Raw genomic sequence first — 18,259 nt, 5'->3', positions numbered from 1 at the left:
AAAGATCATTCCCAAACATGTGGCCTTCATAATTGTTCCAGAATGTCTTAATCCTAAATAATATCCTTCTTATAATATATTAACCTAATTATAGTCTTCTTATTTTTTTCTTCCAAAGGGCAGTGCGTGTGTGATTTGTGCTCCGTTATGTGATGAGGGGATGGCTCGTTCATATCTGGAGCCTATCACGTCCCGCCTCTGCCTCAGACACACCTCCGACATATGAGCGCTCACTAAATGTATATATCATAGGTTAGTAAAGCGAGCGTGTGTTTGAGTCACTGGTAGCGACTCCACGCGTGAAAAAACAGACAAGACAATCAGCTGCTGGGTAATAAAAAAAGTTTACAGATGAACAGTCTGATGACGGTGAGCTGATGGTTTTGTATCTTAAATCACAGGCTGAGACCGACCGAGACGCAGAGTTTTAAAGTGGCATGTCAGTGAGTCATAAGTGAGGATAACAGTCCAGCTGTTTTGTGATTTTTATTATCATTATTATTTCTTATTGTATATGCTCTTATTGAACTGGACGCAGAAGCGGAGCCTTATGACATTACGCACACACCGGGAGCGGGGCTGCAAATGGGCGGCATAGGTGGCAACCTCTACCTCAGCATGTTGAATGGGACTGAAACGCAAACTTTCGGAAAGAACCCCGACATCAGCAGTCATCTCCACCGCGGCGGCTGCAAGGACCTAACCGAGTTTAAAATGGGGATTCAGGATGCGAGGTTTTACTACCCGGACTCTGTTCCGAGCGGGCAGGACGCTCTGGCTCTGCCGTACCACTCGGACCAGGCGGTGGGAGGGTACGGAGCGCAGTCCGGCAGGTTTTACGCGCAGACCCTCGGCAGTTGCCCGTACGGTGGAGTGCGCTCGCCGCCAAGGAGCGGAGCCGGGCAGAGTTACATCCCGACGGCGGGAGATGGGTTTCCCACCGGGGGTAAAGACTTGTACTCTCCGTCTCCGGAGAATTACGCGGTGAACTTTCAGCACGGCTTCCAGCGGCCGCCTCTCTACCCGTTACCTGGGCTACAGGTGTGCGGGAAGACCCAGGCTCTGCTCAATAACTACCCGCTGTGGGCCAAGTTCCACAAGTTCCAAACGGAGATGATTATCACCAAACAGGGGAGGTAAGTCCGACAGACAGCTCCAACTGATTTAAAAGCTGGTCGCCCTCTGTTATGGTCAGATGTTGGGGTTAAATAAATGAATTACGCACCGCTGTCCTTTTGGTTTTACACACTTTCTACTCAACTCACCACCGGTGTTATCTTAACGTCGAGCAGCTGCAGTAACTTCCAGTTTAAAAGGCTGTTTTTCTGAGAACTAATATCACTTTATAACCTTGTCATCGTGGTGATCACTGGTCGTTTTGGCTCCTGTTTACTCTGCAGGCATCAGTTGACGGAGTGTCCGCATTTTTTTCTTTTTCTTTTTTAAATTGATAAGAATGACCTCTGAACATGTTTAGCATAGGCTAACACGCTTTTGCGCAAAATTGGTCAGAGCTGAGTAATAATTAGACCAGAAATTAACCTACTTACAGGAATTCATTTTAAAATATATCCCAAGAATGGTGCTGTTCAATTTCAAATACTTGATTAAAAACAAGTCCTTTCTCTCATTACTCTTGAATATTGCCTCTCTGTTTGTTGTTTATTTTTGTATAAATAAAAATGCTTGGGGCAGAAGTTGCTCCAGAGAAACGATGAAGTGGAGCTAATATCAGTTGCAGGCTGAGTTGCTGCAAAACATTTTGACACCTCTGCTTTACCTCTAAAGGCACAGGGGTCCCTTCACTGTAACACAGCGGGAGTTTAACCCCCCAAAAAGGAGGCAAATCTATTGTATTTGACATCTTTTGTAGTTCATTGTTATGACTTCTTACTCACTATACTTTACTACACTAAATCTTAAATATGTTTAATTGATGTCTCGTCAAATATCTGTTAAACACTCATCTCCCTGTGGTTTTGAATATTAATAAACTCAACTAAATTAAAATCAGAGCCAAATCAAACTGAGATGTCTCTGCTCGTGAACGGGCTTTTAATTGAGATGTGATAAAGAAGGAAACTTGTTGATAAACCTCAACCTCATATCTCGAGTAGGCGGCTGTAGAAGCGATGATACTAAAATAGAGAATAAAAAATACACAAAACAAACGTGAAGAAGCGTCTGTGAGGTCTGAGAGCTCCATAGAGAGAGAGAGAGGGGGGAGACAGCGGCGCTGCCGGGCCTCTCTGACGGGTCACCGAGCATTAACATGCAGCCACGTCCACGAGGATTAATTCACTAATGCGCGACACTTGTGTTTGACAGAAGGTTTCAGGCTGGAGGTTTCTCATGAGCAGAGAACAAGTGCGCTGTCACATCATAGGACACCGATATTTCCATCCCTCTGTTTTTTAATACTCTGACTCGAATTGTCTTTTTTAAAAAATATGTTTTGCACGTTTTATTCACAGATTTAGAACCAGAGTTTACATTGTAATCTGCACGTTACAGTCTTGGAACACGTTGCCCTCTGACCTGCACGCTTTCTTTAGTTCACTCTCTGGTTGACTGCAGGTTCACCTGTCAGAGTCACTTACATTACATTGTGCATCTTTGAAGTAGTTTCTTGACATTTCATCTTCTTTTTTCTTTAAAAAAAAAAAAAAAAGCAAGATGCTCTGTTCGCACGCTTCACCTTATTGAATCATAGTTATATGGATTATTAGAAGGCAGTGACATTATGCAAAAAGAACATTTATTAGAAATGTTAAGCTGTGTGGAGATTTTGAGAGTTTTTGTGAAAGCAGTTACAGTTTCAGATCGTAAAATACAAATTTGCGACACGATATTTTTCTGCAAATGTGTGTGTGTGTGTGTGTGTGTGTGTGTGTGTGTGTGTGTGTGTGTGTGTGTAGTTTGACATACCAAGTCCTGGTAAACACATGTAATAAAAACACTTGACAAGGTTTTCAATTTCAATACACAGCTCCCCCAAAGACAAAGACACACACACACACACACACACACACACACACACACACACACATACACACACACACACACACACACACAAAATCTCACCATTTTGCCTAATTACGCGTCAGAATAACTCATTAAACGTATTACAATCAACAAGTGACATTTCACTGAGCTATGTGGACTTCATATTTAATATCTTAAGTGAATAAATAATACTTTTGAGCATCACAGTTTATATTATGACACAAAACGTTCTAATACCAGTGAAATACAGCTCACAATGAGTTTTCCCAACTAGTTCCAAGATTTAGTTTTGTCTTAAAAGGTCTTATTTCAAGGAACCTTACCAAGATGTATTTTTAGACAATACATCTTTAATATCGATTTTTCACTTGTCCCATTGGCACATTTTTTCACTTATTACAAACAAAAACACCTTGTATGTATTGTTCGTGTACTTGGTTTTGAAGTGGCCTTTGTTCTCAGTGCACACTAACTTGTCAGACTTTTCTGCACAAAAGTTTAAAAACTACCCGCAGTGGCAAAAGGTTCGGTGAAATGGGCGCGGAGGTGTTATCCTTCCGCATGCATGGGACAAAAAAAGAAGAAGCTAATTTTCATGTTGCGCAAAAAAAAAAAAAAAAAACTCATATTACGAAAATGTCTCAATGTTATCTCCCCTCCCTTGCTCACGTGCACAATAAGTGATGGAGACTTCTTCAAAATACAATAAAAACTCCTGCAAGATTCTGGAGTTTTCAGCAGAGGATCAGTACCAAAAAAAGAAAGAAAAAGTTTTCAATATCAGAGGCAACATCCGCCTTAAATTTTCATCTTGGGTTTCGGCTCCTACAATAATTTAGCTGTGATTTCAGAGAGGAGTCGGAGGGTCTGCAATGTTAATCAAAACCCTGGTATCTATAGGAGAGAAGCTGAAAGAAGCTCCAGACAAACAGTGTAGAGGAGAAGGGTCAAACACAGCTGAGCCTTCAGATGGCCACGCGGAGGAGGTGAGGCACCTTTGAAGTTCAGGAAGTAAAAGACTAGATTCTCATTTTTTATGCCTCTACTTTCTTCAGCCTGCACTACGCCCAACAGATCTCTCACAAGTTTTACTCGCGCACCACATCTGGGCTTTGAAATCATTTTTCATGGCCTGTAGCAAAAGGTGGGGTGGGTGAGTAAGGGGGTGGGGGGATTCATCTGCACTTCTCATGAGCTAAATTCAGTTCCCCACTCTAGTCGAGGCCATCTCAGGTTGCTGTTTGACTCGTGCACAAAGTGCATGGAGGCTGCACGCAGCGGGGCGCGAGGTCGATGCGAAAACACAGCGGCGCGTTCTGTCGTCCACGAGGACGAAAGATAATGATGGAGAGAAAACAGGCACAACGAGGCTTTTCAGACGCAACGTAATGGGATTTTTCTAATATAGTGAAACAGGAAATCAAGTGACTCAAACTGAAAAGAGAAAGTGAAGCTTTTTTTTTTTTTCTCGTTCATTTGATTGACCAGCATGCTGATCCCACACCTGTGTGCTCAGTTTAGATGTGAGTCAAGAGGTGAAACTTTACCCTGCCGTGGTTTCTAAGAAGCACGTTAATTTAAAGGGGACTTTTCTTTCTGAAAATCATTAAATATTTATTGATTTCGTAAAGACAATTGTATGTCACAATCCTGAAATGGGCCTGTACTCGAGAGAAAAAAAAAACGTTTAAAGATTTAAAGATAATGACAATAAGTCGCAAGTCATGCTGACAAAGTTCTGCACGGTCATCCAGTGTGTGTTCTAGGAAGGAGATGGACTGACTGAGTTCTCACCATTCAAACACCTTTCATGGAAATAATGCAGAGCTAAACTTCAGACTTAAAGGAATCATGCTCCTCTGCTCTCTCTGCTCCACCGAGTCCAAACGATGAGTCTGAAAATCATCCTTTCATTTATTTATTATTTATCAACAACTTAAGTGCAAATCAGACAGTACTGCTATGAGGAGAAGTTTTGCAGAATTATGGTGGCAGAATAATCAACATACTTTTTGTTTCTGCTCTTCTACGACACACATTAAGTTTTACTCTAGTAAAATGTTTACTAGAACATAGTCATAAAATATGAATGTGTGATTCTCAAATGGATTGGAACTGCTTAGTTAAGTCCTACAAAGTAAAACACTATCTATTTAAAAATCAAGTTTCTTTCCAAAGTATAGGTCATATTTTGGAAATGATCACTTGACATCAACTAGGAAATTAGAGTGGGCGTGTTCTCTGTTGTGCCTGGCTACAGACGTTTCGATGCAATGTAATGCAGTGATATCAAACATGTCAGAGAACAAATGGAAGAATTATGTTTCTCATCACGAGTGCTAAAAAGTCGCCGTTCTAAGTTGAGGAATGTTTGGAAGTCTCGTGTGTTAATTACCGTCCTGTGTGTTTGTCTAAAAAGCAGAAGTGCAACTGTTTCAAGGTTTTAACAGTATGACTTGTCACTTCCTGTTCAGCTGTTTATGTGTGCGTGTGCAGCTTTTCACAGAATCATCTAGTGCCAATATATTTACTGATAACCAAACGAGTCCTTCCTCTTACCGTGTAAATAACTCTTCTAATAATTGAGTGGTGAAGTCCACCGCTGTTTGAGCCACAGGCCTCAACGATGTTATTTTATTGTGTCTCTCTATATTTGGATTCTAAGAGGGTTAATAAACACATTGAGGCTGACTGGACTGATCAATAAACTAATTATTTGTTGTGATTACTTAAATACCAAATGTGAAGGCTGACCGTGACTAGAGAGACTCTTAGTCGACTAACACTCGTACCGATTTGTCGGCTTATCGATTAGTTGATTTAATCGACAATCTGTAAAACTGACCACATGATCCACTGATTAGTGTGCCAGAAAGAGATTTTGTCAAATGCAGTATGCCAAAAAAATACCAGGATGTTCTACTACATCCGGTCACATTTGGCAGCAGGCATGAGCTTCTCTGGCTATTCTTACCCACAATCCTTTGCAGCAAGTAGTATGTCCCAATTGGATGCATGCAATAGTAAGGCCGTTGCAGTATGTACTAAAAGTTCAAAAGAAGAAGTATAAGATTTGGAACGCAAACTAAGTTTCCCTTTAAAGAATCATGCAAAAAATGGAAATAAGTCATTCAGCATGAAGAGAATAATTCAGCAAAATTGACGAAACCAACTAAAGACTAAAACACTGAATTTGTCTAAGAGGGGGTGGCCTAACGAATACGAAGCCAGTTTATTTTTCAACAAAAATGCCAACAAATCCCAAAACTAACAACCAATTGATCCGACTAACAAGTTACATATGATCTCTCTTCTTCCTCTGAGCCATATAGCTCCATTCAAAACACCTTGATGAGCCTGTTGCTCCTTCATCACCATGAACCCACACACTGAAGTTTATTCTGACTCACACACACACACCGTCCCGCTGCCACAAATACTCACTGGAACACCTAATGTGGATTAATCCGCCGCTTAAAATGGTCCCCAACAAATGCACTATTTCCTCCTGTTTGAGTGGCGTTCCATCACAAACTGCAGTGCACATCTGTTTAAGGAAACCACGGAGCCTTCTTTCAAAATCCAACTACATATTTGTGACCCGTTTAGGAACAAATGGCCTTGAGGTGTCATAGACAGTGAGCTCAGCTGAGCGTGGTGGGAAAAAGACAAACATTGTTTTGTTGATAACAAAAATACAGGATAAGGTCAGTCATATCCTTGACTATGAATGAAGCATGAAACTAACAGTATCAGATGTCACGCTGCACTATAAAACACAAATCTCAACGCGTCTAGTCCCTGAATTCCTCTGCAATAAGTCAATACAACAGCCAGAGTGTTTGTGCAGAAAGAGTGCTCGTGTCCGGCAGCAGCTGTAGACTGGCATGTTTTCGTCACAGATGATCAAGCGTACGCACGGTGACAAAAACTGGACCTGAACTCCTGTCCGGATGAATCAGCGGGTGCGCTCATGTAGAAAAGTCCTCTCCCTGGTGAATCCAGTTTCTCTTCTCCTCTCTGAGCTTTCGCCGTGCATCCCCCGGACAAACCCACCCTCTGCTCTTTCCTCCCCCCCCCACGGTTTCCCTTCTGCCTACCCAATCCTCCCCCCTTCCTCTCTCTTCCACCAACATCCACACAGTTTGTTCTGATTTTTGTTGTGTTTCTGAAATGTCACCACCAGCCGTACCGTCTCTGTATTACTGGCTGGTTCACCACTCATCTGTTTCTATGGTATTTTGTCTGAAACAACAACCAAATAAAAAAAAGGACTACAGTTATGAGTATTCATGTGCGTATACATCTGGATTGGGCTGAGGGAGTACCAGCCGGTTGTCGTCACCGTCAAGGTTTCCAGTGAATCAGATTGGCACACTGGCAGGCCGGTTAGGGAGCCTGTCTGGTGGATGAAGAGCTGCAAGTTTGATTCCCAGTCCATGTTTTCTTTCTTGTGCGTGAGTCTACTGCGAACAGACAGAGCCGTTTTCCTCGTGATTGAAACCGTCATGCAACAATAGAAAAATGTATCAAACAAGTCAGAAAGCAGCAGAGCTACTGTCTATGCTTCATTACCACGCCGCCACCACATTGACTGAACTCTGTCAGTGTGCCTGAGTGCCGCCCCCGCATGCTAATACCCCTCTGTGTTGTGTTTTCTATGGTTTCCCCCTTTTGCCGAGTTCTGATTTCTTATAAAAGGCTTCAGATAAGTGAATCGACAATATCACTGGAGCAAAAACAAAAAGAAAACTCATCCACTTTCTAGATTAATCTCACACAGCGTGGGAGGGTTGATCCATTCATATGCTGAACAGCAGAGTTTCTGTTTTCCCTTATATTAAACTGTGCAGTGGAAGAAGAGCCGGTTCACCTGTTGTTTAAGAGCCAGTAAAAGAGCTGCTGCCACGGTTCTACTATGATTGATTGTTAATCTGGACTCGCCATGTTGCCAGAAAGACCCAACTGGGACGGCTCATGGCAGGGTTTTGTCTTACTGGCATGTGTGTGTGTGTGTGTGTTCAGTCTACAAGCAGTCATTCAAAGGCCCAATCCAGAACTCATTCTTAATGTCTGACTTGTGGAGCTTTTTTTGAGGATTTTAGCTCAAGACAAATTTAAAGAAACCTTTTAAAAGATGCATGCAAAGTTCAAGATGTGCAGAGATAACATCAACATCAATACAATAAACCAAGGATATCGTGTGAAGATGTTTTACCAGTCTTTTGATATTTAGTTGTGTGGATATATTAGTATGTATGCGAGAGGTGTCAGAAGTATTGTTTCAATACGACATCCAAGTTTAAATAACTTCCTTAAACAGCTGGTCACTGTAGTTTTTAATCAAACAGAGGAAATAGTGCATTTGTTGGGGACTATTTTCAGCGGTGGATTAATCCACATTAGGTGTTCTAGTGAGTATTTGTGGCAGAAGAACAGTATGTGTTTGATTGAGTCACAATAAACTACAGTGTGTGTGTGTTCATGGTGATGAAGGAGCAACAGTGAGGCTCATTGATGTGTTTTTAATGGAGCTCTATGGCTCAGAGGAAGAAGAGATATCAGGCTTTGATACACACACAATACATTTACTGCAGGTTTCAGTATTTTCATGGGATTTAATGAAAATAAGAAAACATATTGAGGTTCGATACCCAGCCTTAGACTAGTGTCTTGTAGAAACATAGAATAAACTGATCCATTATAACAACGTGTGACAACTGATTTGTGTCAAGATTTGACAGCTGTCCTCACCAACATGACTTCATTGAATCAGATTTATTGGCCGAGTTTGTGTGCATATTCAAGGAACTTCACTGTTTTTTCTGCATCTCTCTCAATGTGCTTTCACAGAAATATAAGCAACAAGAACAAAGACAACAAATGAGATTATATATATATGTATAAATAAATAAATAAATAAAAGCATCAATGCAAATAAAAGGAAATTGTATTAAAGACTACGTTTGTAATCTAATGGCAGCAGTAAATATTGTGGAGTAAGAGGGTTAAATATTTTAGTAATAGATGTTTTACTTCTTGATGCATAAACACATGCATGTACACACAGAAAAAAAATTCTGTTCAACAAAGACGGACCCTCCAGGTGTCCGACGAGCCTCGAACGCATCGTCTCTTTACACACCTCACTTGTTTTTACGCCACTAAATGACCGAAGTGCTCCAGGGAGACACGCTGAATATAAATGAGGTAAATGTGCATCCAAGGCGGGGGGGGGGACACTTCTACTTTGCTCAACTCTGGCAACACGTAGAACGCTTTACATGTTTCAGATCACATTATTAGTACAAGTACAACTCTTGTTTTTAGATATTATAGATTTTATCCGTTTTGTTCCACCAGTCTTTGGAAAGGTTATTTCTCAATAGGACATTTTTTTTATGTACATTCTTACGATGACTAATTGAAGTCATGCACTGTATAAAACACACGAATCGCTTCCAAACTTGTGAACTCTTTCAATGCATTTATATTGAAACAGTTGAACACGCTTCTTATTCATGCTTTAATATGAAAACATGTAATTGTGCTGCAAACATTCTCCAGGGAGGACGTATAGTTTAAAATACAACTCCCTCACTTTTCACATTGAACTAATCAAAAAGGGGGATGGAGGGCGGCGCTGGCTACTCATTACAAATGCTCCATAGCCTCGGGTGCTGTTAGCCGGTTTAAAAACAGCTGGGCCGAATGTCAAACATGTTGCCCTGATTTATTAAACACCAACTACACACTGGGTGCCTCATATAGACCCAGAGTGCAATGCTGGTTCACATGCAAACACATGAGTGAGGATGAAGTGAATGACTCGGGTCTCAGTCAGTGGTTCGCGTATTGGTAAAGATACTGTGGAGTGTGTTTTTATTTCAATTCACTTTGAGAAATGCGCTCATTTGTTTTTCTTTCCGAGAGCTATGAGAAGATCAATGCCACTCTCATTTCCGTGTGTAGATGTGAAGCTACAGCAAGGAGACAGTTAGCTTAGCATAAAGACTGGAAGCAGGGGGAAACAGCTAGCCTGGTTCTATCTGAGCACATCTGTTTTTACAAGATAGGAGTTATTCAGGGAGCTCTTTTATTAACAGCAGCATTAAATATTCACCGATACACCCCCACCGTCAGCCATCTCCTCGTCCATTACTACTACTCTTCATCTGGCGAAGAAGAGTCTTTCAGTCATGAGGTCCAAACAGGAATCACCTCCGTTTCATACATTGTTCTTATAAGGGCACTTGGAATATCTTCCATGTCAGTTGATATTATGTGACTTCATCTTCATCGTCTTATTTGAGGAAGACGTATACAGTTGTTTGGGGGGAGGGGGGGGGGGGGGAAAACTACTGAAAAGATCCATTAGTTGCACAAATAAGGACAAACTGCACCGACGAAGCTCAGTGATGGAGGATCACTTTGTCTTTGCATAGTTTGTAAAAATAAAACAAAAAAACACACAATCTCAGTCGGGCAGATCCTAATGGTAGTATTACATGCATTTTATATCCCAACAAATACTTTAAGCATCAAATTCCAAAGGGAAGTATTGTTAAGATCTGTTGCTCATTATATCAGATTTGACGTCTATTTCGTTATATTTAAACCAGTTTTAATGCGTTTCACAACTCAAATAATAATTAAATATAGATATGCGTGGACATAGATATTCTATTAATCATATGTTCCCCTGTGCGTTTGTCCAGGAGGATGTTCCCCTTCCTGAGCTTCAACATCAGTGTTCTGGATCCGTCCGCCCACTACAACGTCTACGTGGACGTGGTTCTGGCGGATCAGCACCACTGGAGGTACCAGGGCGGCAAGTGGGTCCAATGTGGGAAAGCAGAGGGCAACATGCCAGGTACGCTTCAAATCACGACACATAATCAGGCCCAAAGTAACGGAGTCCTTTATGTTTTCTATTGCTGCCGTCTTTATGACTCGACTCATTTCCAGGATCAGAAAATATAATAATTAACATTCAAATGTGCAAAAACAGAACTAGAATGTTATTTTAGTAAATTTACATGAATATATTATGATGGCTCTTTGTTACAGAAGCCACAGTAGGCATATTTTATATATTAGTAAAAGAAAAATCAAATAAAAACATTAAGCGAGAAAGTACTAAATACAATCACAATCTGGTTTATTGCCAAGCAGGTTTCAACATACAAGGAATTTCATGTACAATATGTTTAGGTACTAGAACATTTCCATTTTATGCGACATTATACTTGTACTTTTTGCCCTTCTATGTTTAAAAAAATATATATATATATTAATCCAAAATATCCCCAAATAAATCATACAGGCATAATTAAAAATCATAAAGTATATTGAGTAGTTAGACTTTATTATTTTGAAATGGGGCAACATATATACTAAGTAGTTTTAGTACCTTAAGTATATTTCAAAGCTAAGACTTTTGTACTTTTACTCCAATACAATTTTAACAAAAGTATTTCTTCCCTGTGGTACTTTTACTTTAGTAAAATATGAGTGCTTCATCAACCTCTGATAAAAAAAAAAGTGTCCTTTCTTCCAATTTAGTATTCCTACATTTGAAATGATGATTAGCAGAGCATGCAGCTATTAACATGCAATCTAATTCTGAAAGTTTCCTGTTAATCCGAGCACTAAGATGCAAAGTTGAATCAGAGTTTTTGTCTCCCAAACATTAGAATCTTCTTGAATCAAAGAAACGTACCCCCAGCAGCCATAAACGATGCTGACTTTTCTTTCTGGGGCTTCCGATAGCAAAATACTGACACAAAGCAGGCGATCGAGCACGAACTCTGGTCAAGCAACGAGCCGGAGACTTCAGCTCAGTGCGCAAAACATGGGGGATCCTGAGGAAGTGGTTTATTTAGCAATATGGTAGCAAACCTACATGCACACAGCAGAGAAACCAAGACGTGCATCATGATGCACAAGTAGTCTGAGAAGTTTCTGTGGACATGTTTGTCTTGTTTAAGTCATTCTGCAGGGAGCTGATTCAAGACAAGTCAATGGCGGAGCTTAAGAACTTATTGATGCAAGACAAACACCGCATCTATTTATTTCAGTTTATAATCGATTCGATTATCTTTGTCAAACTGAATATTTATAGCAACTCTCTGAAATGTTTTAAGTTGCTTACATTTCATTTTTATTTAAGTCTCTTTGCAGTAAACATTTTTAATACATTTGCACATTTATCGTCAGTTTGTCTTGATCCATTGTTCTGCTTTAAATCCATAAAAACAGTTCAAAGAAACCAAATACCTTACGTCACAAAAACTAAATTAGGAAAGGAGTGATTATTTGTATGTGGGATCAATAAAGTACATCTATCTTTATGTATTGTTTACTGTAAGCATGTAGGGGACACGAGTAGTGTGAGACTTACTCAAGGCGATGGTCAGGAGCAGACAAGCCCAAGAGACAGGTGAGCAGGTCAGGAACTAGAGACAGGATCACATCAAGTTCAGGTTCAGATATATCTAAGGCAACCTGCCAGGTGGTGAGAGGAAATGGGCCAGTTTTACACTGCAGGGCTGACGAGGGAAAGTGGGAACAGGTGAGCAGGTGGGTGGTTCAGTCAGGTGACTGGGACAGGGACAGGGACAGGTGGGAAAGTCTGAGGTCATCTGGTGGACGGATGGAGAACGAAGGGAAGGACAGAGAGGAAGACTCTGTGACAGCAGGTGTTGAACGTGGAAGAAGAAGCATCAGTTATTAGAAACTGTTGGAAGGATTTTAAGAAAGTCTATGATCGATTTGCAGAATCCTACTATTAATACAAAACATGCACAAATCAATTATTTATCCGTAATAATAAATCATAAAGTAGTTCAATTCAGCCCCACCTCTGAAGTGGGACGTCCCGCATAATGAGTAGATGTCCGTTGATATATTAGGATCAGTGTTTATGTGACAAGGAACTGCAGGAGATGGAACTGTGTCTCCACAGAGACTTCTGACAAGTCTTCAACTGTAAAGGCTCAGAGTGTATCTTGGTCGCAAACTAATCTACGGGATTTGTATCAACGTTGCTTGTTTTTCTTTAAACAAAATACTGCTTTCGGCCGACATGTCTTTATCTGATTATTTAAGCTTTCCAATATCAATATCAGATCCAAAAATCCAGAATCATTAGAGTATCAACCACGTCACGGCCGACCAAGTGTGGATTTTGCAAAAGAAACGATGAAGGTTTAACTGTTTCTTTTGTGTCTCTTATTCCTTTTAACTAAATAAACTATTTATGAAGAAAGTATCTGAAAAAATGCATCGTCACAGATTTGAAATAGCTCATGAAAAGTTCTCTTGCAACGAGTCTCTGGAGGACTGCGTTGGGATCTTTGGGAATATCATGAAGAAACAACTCTTTAATAAGGGAACTGAAAACGTCTTTCCGATCGTTTTTATGACTATAAAGTATTAAAATCGGTCATTAAATCCCTTCATGCTTCTCCCCAAATATACTGTGATATCACATTACTCGTTTATTTGTAGGGAGTTGTTCTTGGACATAATTATTTGAATATTTCATTATTTCCAGTTTTCATCTCTGTAAAGAACATGGATTTCTTCTTTTACTTCCTCCATCATTATTATTCTTCCTGTTCACACCTCAGAGAATTAAAAACAACAACAACACAACAGCAAGTCAAGCGAGAGGATATTTAGTGTGTGATTGATGATCGACTAACCACAATTATATAAATGAGAGAAAGTGCAAGGTGTTGTCACACATGCACCAGGTGTTGTGGAAAGGTGACGATGTGCTACAGTTGTGGAAACTGTGGTGAAACAACTTTACTCAATTAGATTTAATAGTTCACTTATGTGGTGTGCTCGGCGAAGGTTAGCAGGCCATTGTGGTGACGCTGTGAAAAGTCATGGCGCCCGGATTGTATCCTGCAATAAGAACGCATCAAATACAGAAGAGACGAAACAACGTCGGAGCCGTTGGCAGAAACACATTTTTATTTTATTTCAGGTAAAATATGGTGCAGCTTCTCACCTATTTAACAGAATCAGACACATGAACGTGACTTATTGTTTCAAACACAGATTGGCAGTAGCATCCACAACATCTACAGCTGTTGCATGTTTGATTTTCTGTTTTCTGTATATTTTACTGCTTGAACTGTGACGTGTTTGTTGCAAAGAAATGCAAAACATCTCACTAGAAGGGGAGTTAAAAAACTTTCTATGAGGCCCATGTCTATAACGCATTATAAATATATTTATAATGTGTAATAATCTACTTATAATTATAGTTAAATATTCATAATGCTTTAGAACAACAGTCATAACACATTATAAAGCATTTTATAATGATTTTTTAAGGTCAAGTAACATCATTTTTCATAATTGCTGGTCAGTCACTGATTTTCTTTTCAAGCTATGAGCAGATTATAACGTATTATAAGTGATGCATTAGACATGGCCGTCAATTACTTTATATTCAAATTCATTGTTTGCACATCTATAACGTTTGCATAAACAATGCCGGTCTGACAGGCTGACGTTAGAGTCACGCTTGTTAAAGTGACCAAAACGAGTAAACAATAACTGCTGTTAGTTGTTTGAAATACTTTCAGAATGTTGTTAAGTGTTGCTCGTGGTGCTCTTCCAGGGAACAGGATGTACATGCACCCCGACTCTCCCAACACTGGAGCTCACTGGATGAGACAAGAAGTGTCTTTCAGCAAACTCAAGCTCACCAACAACAAGGGCAGCACCAATAATGTAGCACAGGTACTGTTTCCTGTTTCCTGTTGTCTGCCTGCTACTATATTAAGAGCTTCTGAAACCTGTTCTGCTTTGTGTTCATCTTTGTAAACGAGTACACGTCTTCTGCATCATGTTTCTGATATACCAAATGAAAATGAACCACATTGTTGTGTGTCTAAGATGCATCCAATGTATCTTCATTATCTGTAACATCTTCCTCTCTGCCGTCACATTTCCTGTCTGATTGTTTTCTATCCAATAAAGACAGAAAGTCTTAGAAATACCTGTCTCTCTCTCTCTCTCTCTCTCTCTCTCTCTCTCTCTCCTGCAGATGATCGTGCTTCAGTCGCTCCACAAGTACCAGCCTCGTCTTCACATCGTGGAGGTTAAGGAGGACGGCTCTGAGGATCCCTACCTCTCATCCAAAGCTCAGACCTTCATCTTCCCGGAGACGCAGTTCATCGCCGTCACCGCCTATCAGAACGCAGACGTAAGTCTCATCAGGGAAGGTAGTGTTCTGTGTTGTTTCTTTGCAAACGATGGTCAACATCAGCTTAGTTTAGTTTTTTAAGGAGAGACACTAAAGGTGAAAACATCATTTTTCATGCACTGATCTAGAGAGTCTTCTTTCAGACTAGTTGAAAGAAAACGTCTAAAATACACATTTAGATGTTTATTTTACTACTTTGTGTCTGTAGATTTCTCCTAAATTCACCAAAATCTACCATTAGATAATACCTCATTTGCATATTCAAACATAACATTTCAGAAAACTTCATTGACATAGACCTGTAGTGTCTTCATAATGTCTGTAATTTACCAAAACATATCTTTAAAGGCCGTTTTCTCTAAATACATTTTTTTCAGACTCTGATCCAGAAATCTCCACTTCAGCAGCTCTTACATGCACCAAACTGTACACTTTCATTCCTCTCTATACTCTGAAGGTTCACACAGAGGGGTTTGTTCACACAGCATTCAGAGACTCATTTATACAACATTTGATTGCTAAAAAATGGAGAAAGTCTGTCTGTTGACAGTATTTTCTGAATTATGGAGCGATACAAAGAGATTATCCAAACGTCCCTCTGTAAAGAACCTTTGACTCTAATATGTCAACAAAATGAAACAACAGTTTTGAACCTGGCTTCATCCAATGTCGATTTCTGTTCCCGAAATGCATGAAAATACGCACATATTTAAGATATAAGATAATGCCTCAACATACAATATAACAAAAACTTAATTCTCTTGATGTAAGTAATCAACTTGGGAAGATTGACAGTAACATCTGTTAGCTACATGTTTTACCCTCTTCACCTGCAGTGTCTCGTCTCCCCTTGGTTTTTAATCTTGCGTCCGTATTTGTTTCACATTTTGAACCAACGAGTAGAGATCCGTCTTCAGTGACTCGTGTCAGGGCCACGCTTCAGATAGAGCCTTTGGTTTATGCATGTATCAAAAACACACACACACGCGCTAATTTACAATCCTACGATCTACTGCGAGTGTAAACACGGGTCACTATACAGTTCAACTCAGAGTCACCTCACCCCACCTGACCTGAGCGCTGCTGCTCCCTCCTCCCCAGCATGTGCTGCATATAGTATATCTGTAACAGCTGTTCAAATACATTGTGGAGGAGTTACTGAAATCCAAATGCAACACACACTCGTCCTGTTTGGATGATGTTGATTTTGTCACAATATATATGTGTGTGTGTGTGTGTGTGTGTGTGTGTGTGTGTGTGTGTGTGTGTGTGTGTGTGTGTGCCCACTCTTTCCAACAACAAGACTAGAAGTTGCATGTAATCCTCAGTAATTATTAGTCAGTGACCTCCTCTCTCTGCCGCTCTCTTGTTTCTCCTACGTGGTTGCTCACTCCTTCTCTTTTTTTTTTCCGATGCCTACATTCTCTCATTGGCCTCCTCCGATTCCTTACACAGATCACTCAGCTGAAAATAGATCATAACCCCTTCGCTAAAGGTTTCCGCGACAATTACGACACGTAAGTAAAATCTTTTTTTTTTTTTTTAAAGATGCATTTGTAAAAACTACAGTAAATCAGAAAGAACACGTGTTTTTGAATCTAGGATTTTCTCACCATCAACAGTGGGACTGGATAATTGCTGGTGCTATGTTTTAATATTGTAATAGATGTCATTACTGTGCTGCTGGAGCTCGCTGCAGTGAAAAGGGTGTGAGGGGCTGTGTGATGTTTGATAGATAGTTTGAGGTTTTGGGCAGGAAATAACACCTTCTTCTTTTTTTCTCTCTCTTCTCACACTCTTTTCTCTTGCCTTCCCTCCTCCCTCCCGCCTATAGGCTGTACGCTCCTCCCGACTCTGATCGCCTCACCCCCTCCCCTACAGAGAGCCAGCAGCTGCTGGCAGGAGGCTGCTACCCTCAGGGCTACCTCTCTGAGCAGTACATGAGCCCCCTGCCCCAGAGCCGCTTCTTCAGCCGCGAGCCCATCGCCGTGGGCCAGCAGCACAAAGACCCGTCCTCCAGCCCCGGTCCTCACAGCCGCTGGTACCTGCCGCCTCAGCAGGGCGTGGCCGCCAACCGGCTCGACTTCACTTCCTCCTACGATGGGGACTTCTCTGGAAACGGTTTCTACAAGCCCTTCCCCTTGCAGACATCTGCTCACCACGCGCTCAGCTACTACCCAGACCATCCTTTTGCATCTTCAAGCGTGTCCGTCTCAGGGGCCACCTCGGCGGGCTGGACCACCAGTCGGCCCACCCCTCAGTACCTCAGCCACCCGAGTAAGCCCGCCCCAAGTCTGGGCTGGTTTAGGCCCATATCGTCCTCCTCATCCTCCTCATCTTCTTCCACGTCACCCGGCAACCCCCGGCTGCACCCGCCCTCGCTCCTCGAGGCCCTGCAGCCGCCCCTGCTGCAGGACAAGCCCAAAGACACTGTGGTGGAGGTGGTGGTGGAGGACCCCTGGCTCGAGCCCCCCTCCGTGAAATCAGCGGCCTCGGCTGACTCGGGCCTGTTTGAGGGCAACGTGGGGGACAGCAAGAAGAGGAGGGTGTCTCCATACACGTCCAGCACTGAAAACTCCCCGCCTCCGCGTGGTGGAGATGTCTGCGAGAAGGACAGCAACAGCGACGCAGACTACTACGGCTATTACACTCACTGAAACCACAAGTCGCCACAGTCTCTCCCTGCGTCTCCCCCGCACACTCACACCGCCCTCATGTCTGTCCGGTCGGGTCATGATTAAGGGCTGGAACAGCCTCTGATTCTGCTGCAGACAAAAAAAAAACAGAGCGTGCAGCCTCATCTTCTGTCACATCACAAAAGCCCCCCCCCCCCCCTCAAAGTGTTGAATGATTACAGGAGAAACTTCCAGGGTTACTGTCAAAGTTAGTGTTGAACAGAAGTGGATGTGACTGGGGGAAACTGCCCTAGAGTCACACAAACACCAAACAGACAAACAGACCTGTGACTTAAGCCCTTGAAACATCTGGAGATTTGGGGAGGGGGGGGGGGGGGGGGGAGAGAAA

General features: G+C 41.5%; 1 protein-coding gene across 1 annotated transcript; it reads left to right on the top strand.

Annotated features, from left to right (window-relative positions):
- The first annotated feature begins 277 nt into the window (after positions 1-277).
- tbx21 (T-box transcription factor 21) lies at positions 278-18,210 on the top strand. Its single transcript, XM_076094130.1, has 6 exons — positions 278-1,136; positions 10,725-10,879; positions 14,648-14,769; positions 15,077-15,235; positions 16,691-16,752; positions 17,070-18,210. Exons 1-6 carry the CDS (start codon positions 586-588, stop codon positions 17,890-17,892), a joined length of 1,872 nt encoding a protein of 623 aa, XP_075950245.1. The 5' UTR covers positions 278-585; the 3' UTR covers positions 17,893-18,210.
- The last annotated feature ends 49 nt before the right edge of the window (positions 18,211-18,259 follow it).

The sequence above is a fragment of the Anarhichas minor genome, unplaced genomic scaffold (genome assembly GCF_050575085.1).
Source record: "Anarhichas minor isolate MPS153535 unplaced genomic scaffold, ASM5057508v1 ptg000017l, whole genome shotgun sequence".
Classification (NCBI taxonomy): Eukaryota; Metazoa; Chordata; class Actinopteri; order Perciformes; family Anarhichadidae; genus Anarhichas; species Anarhichas minor.
Note: the sequence above shows the minus strand (reverse complement) of the source record. Positions and strands in the feature narration are given on the sequence as shown.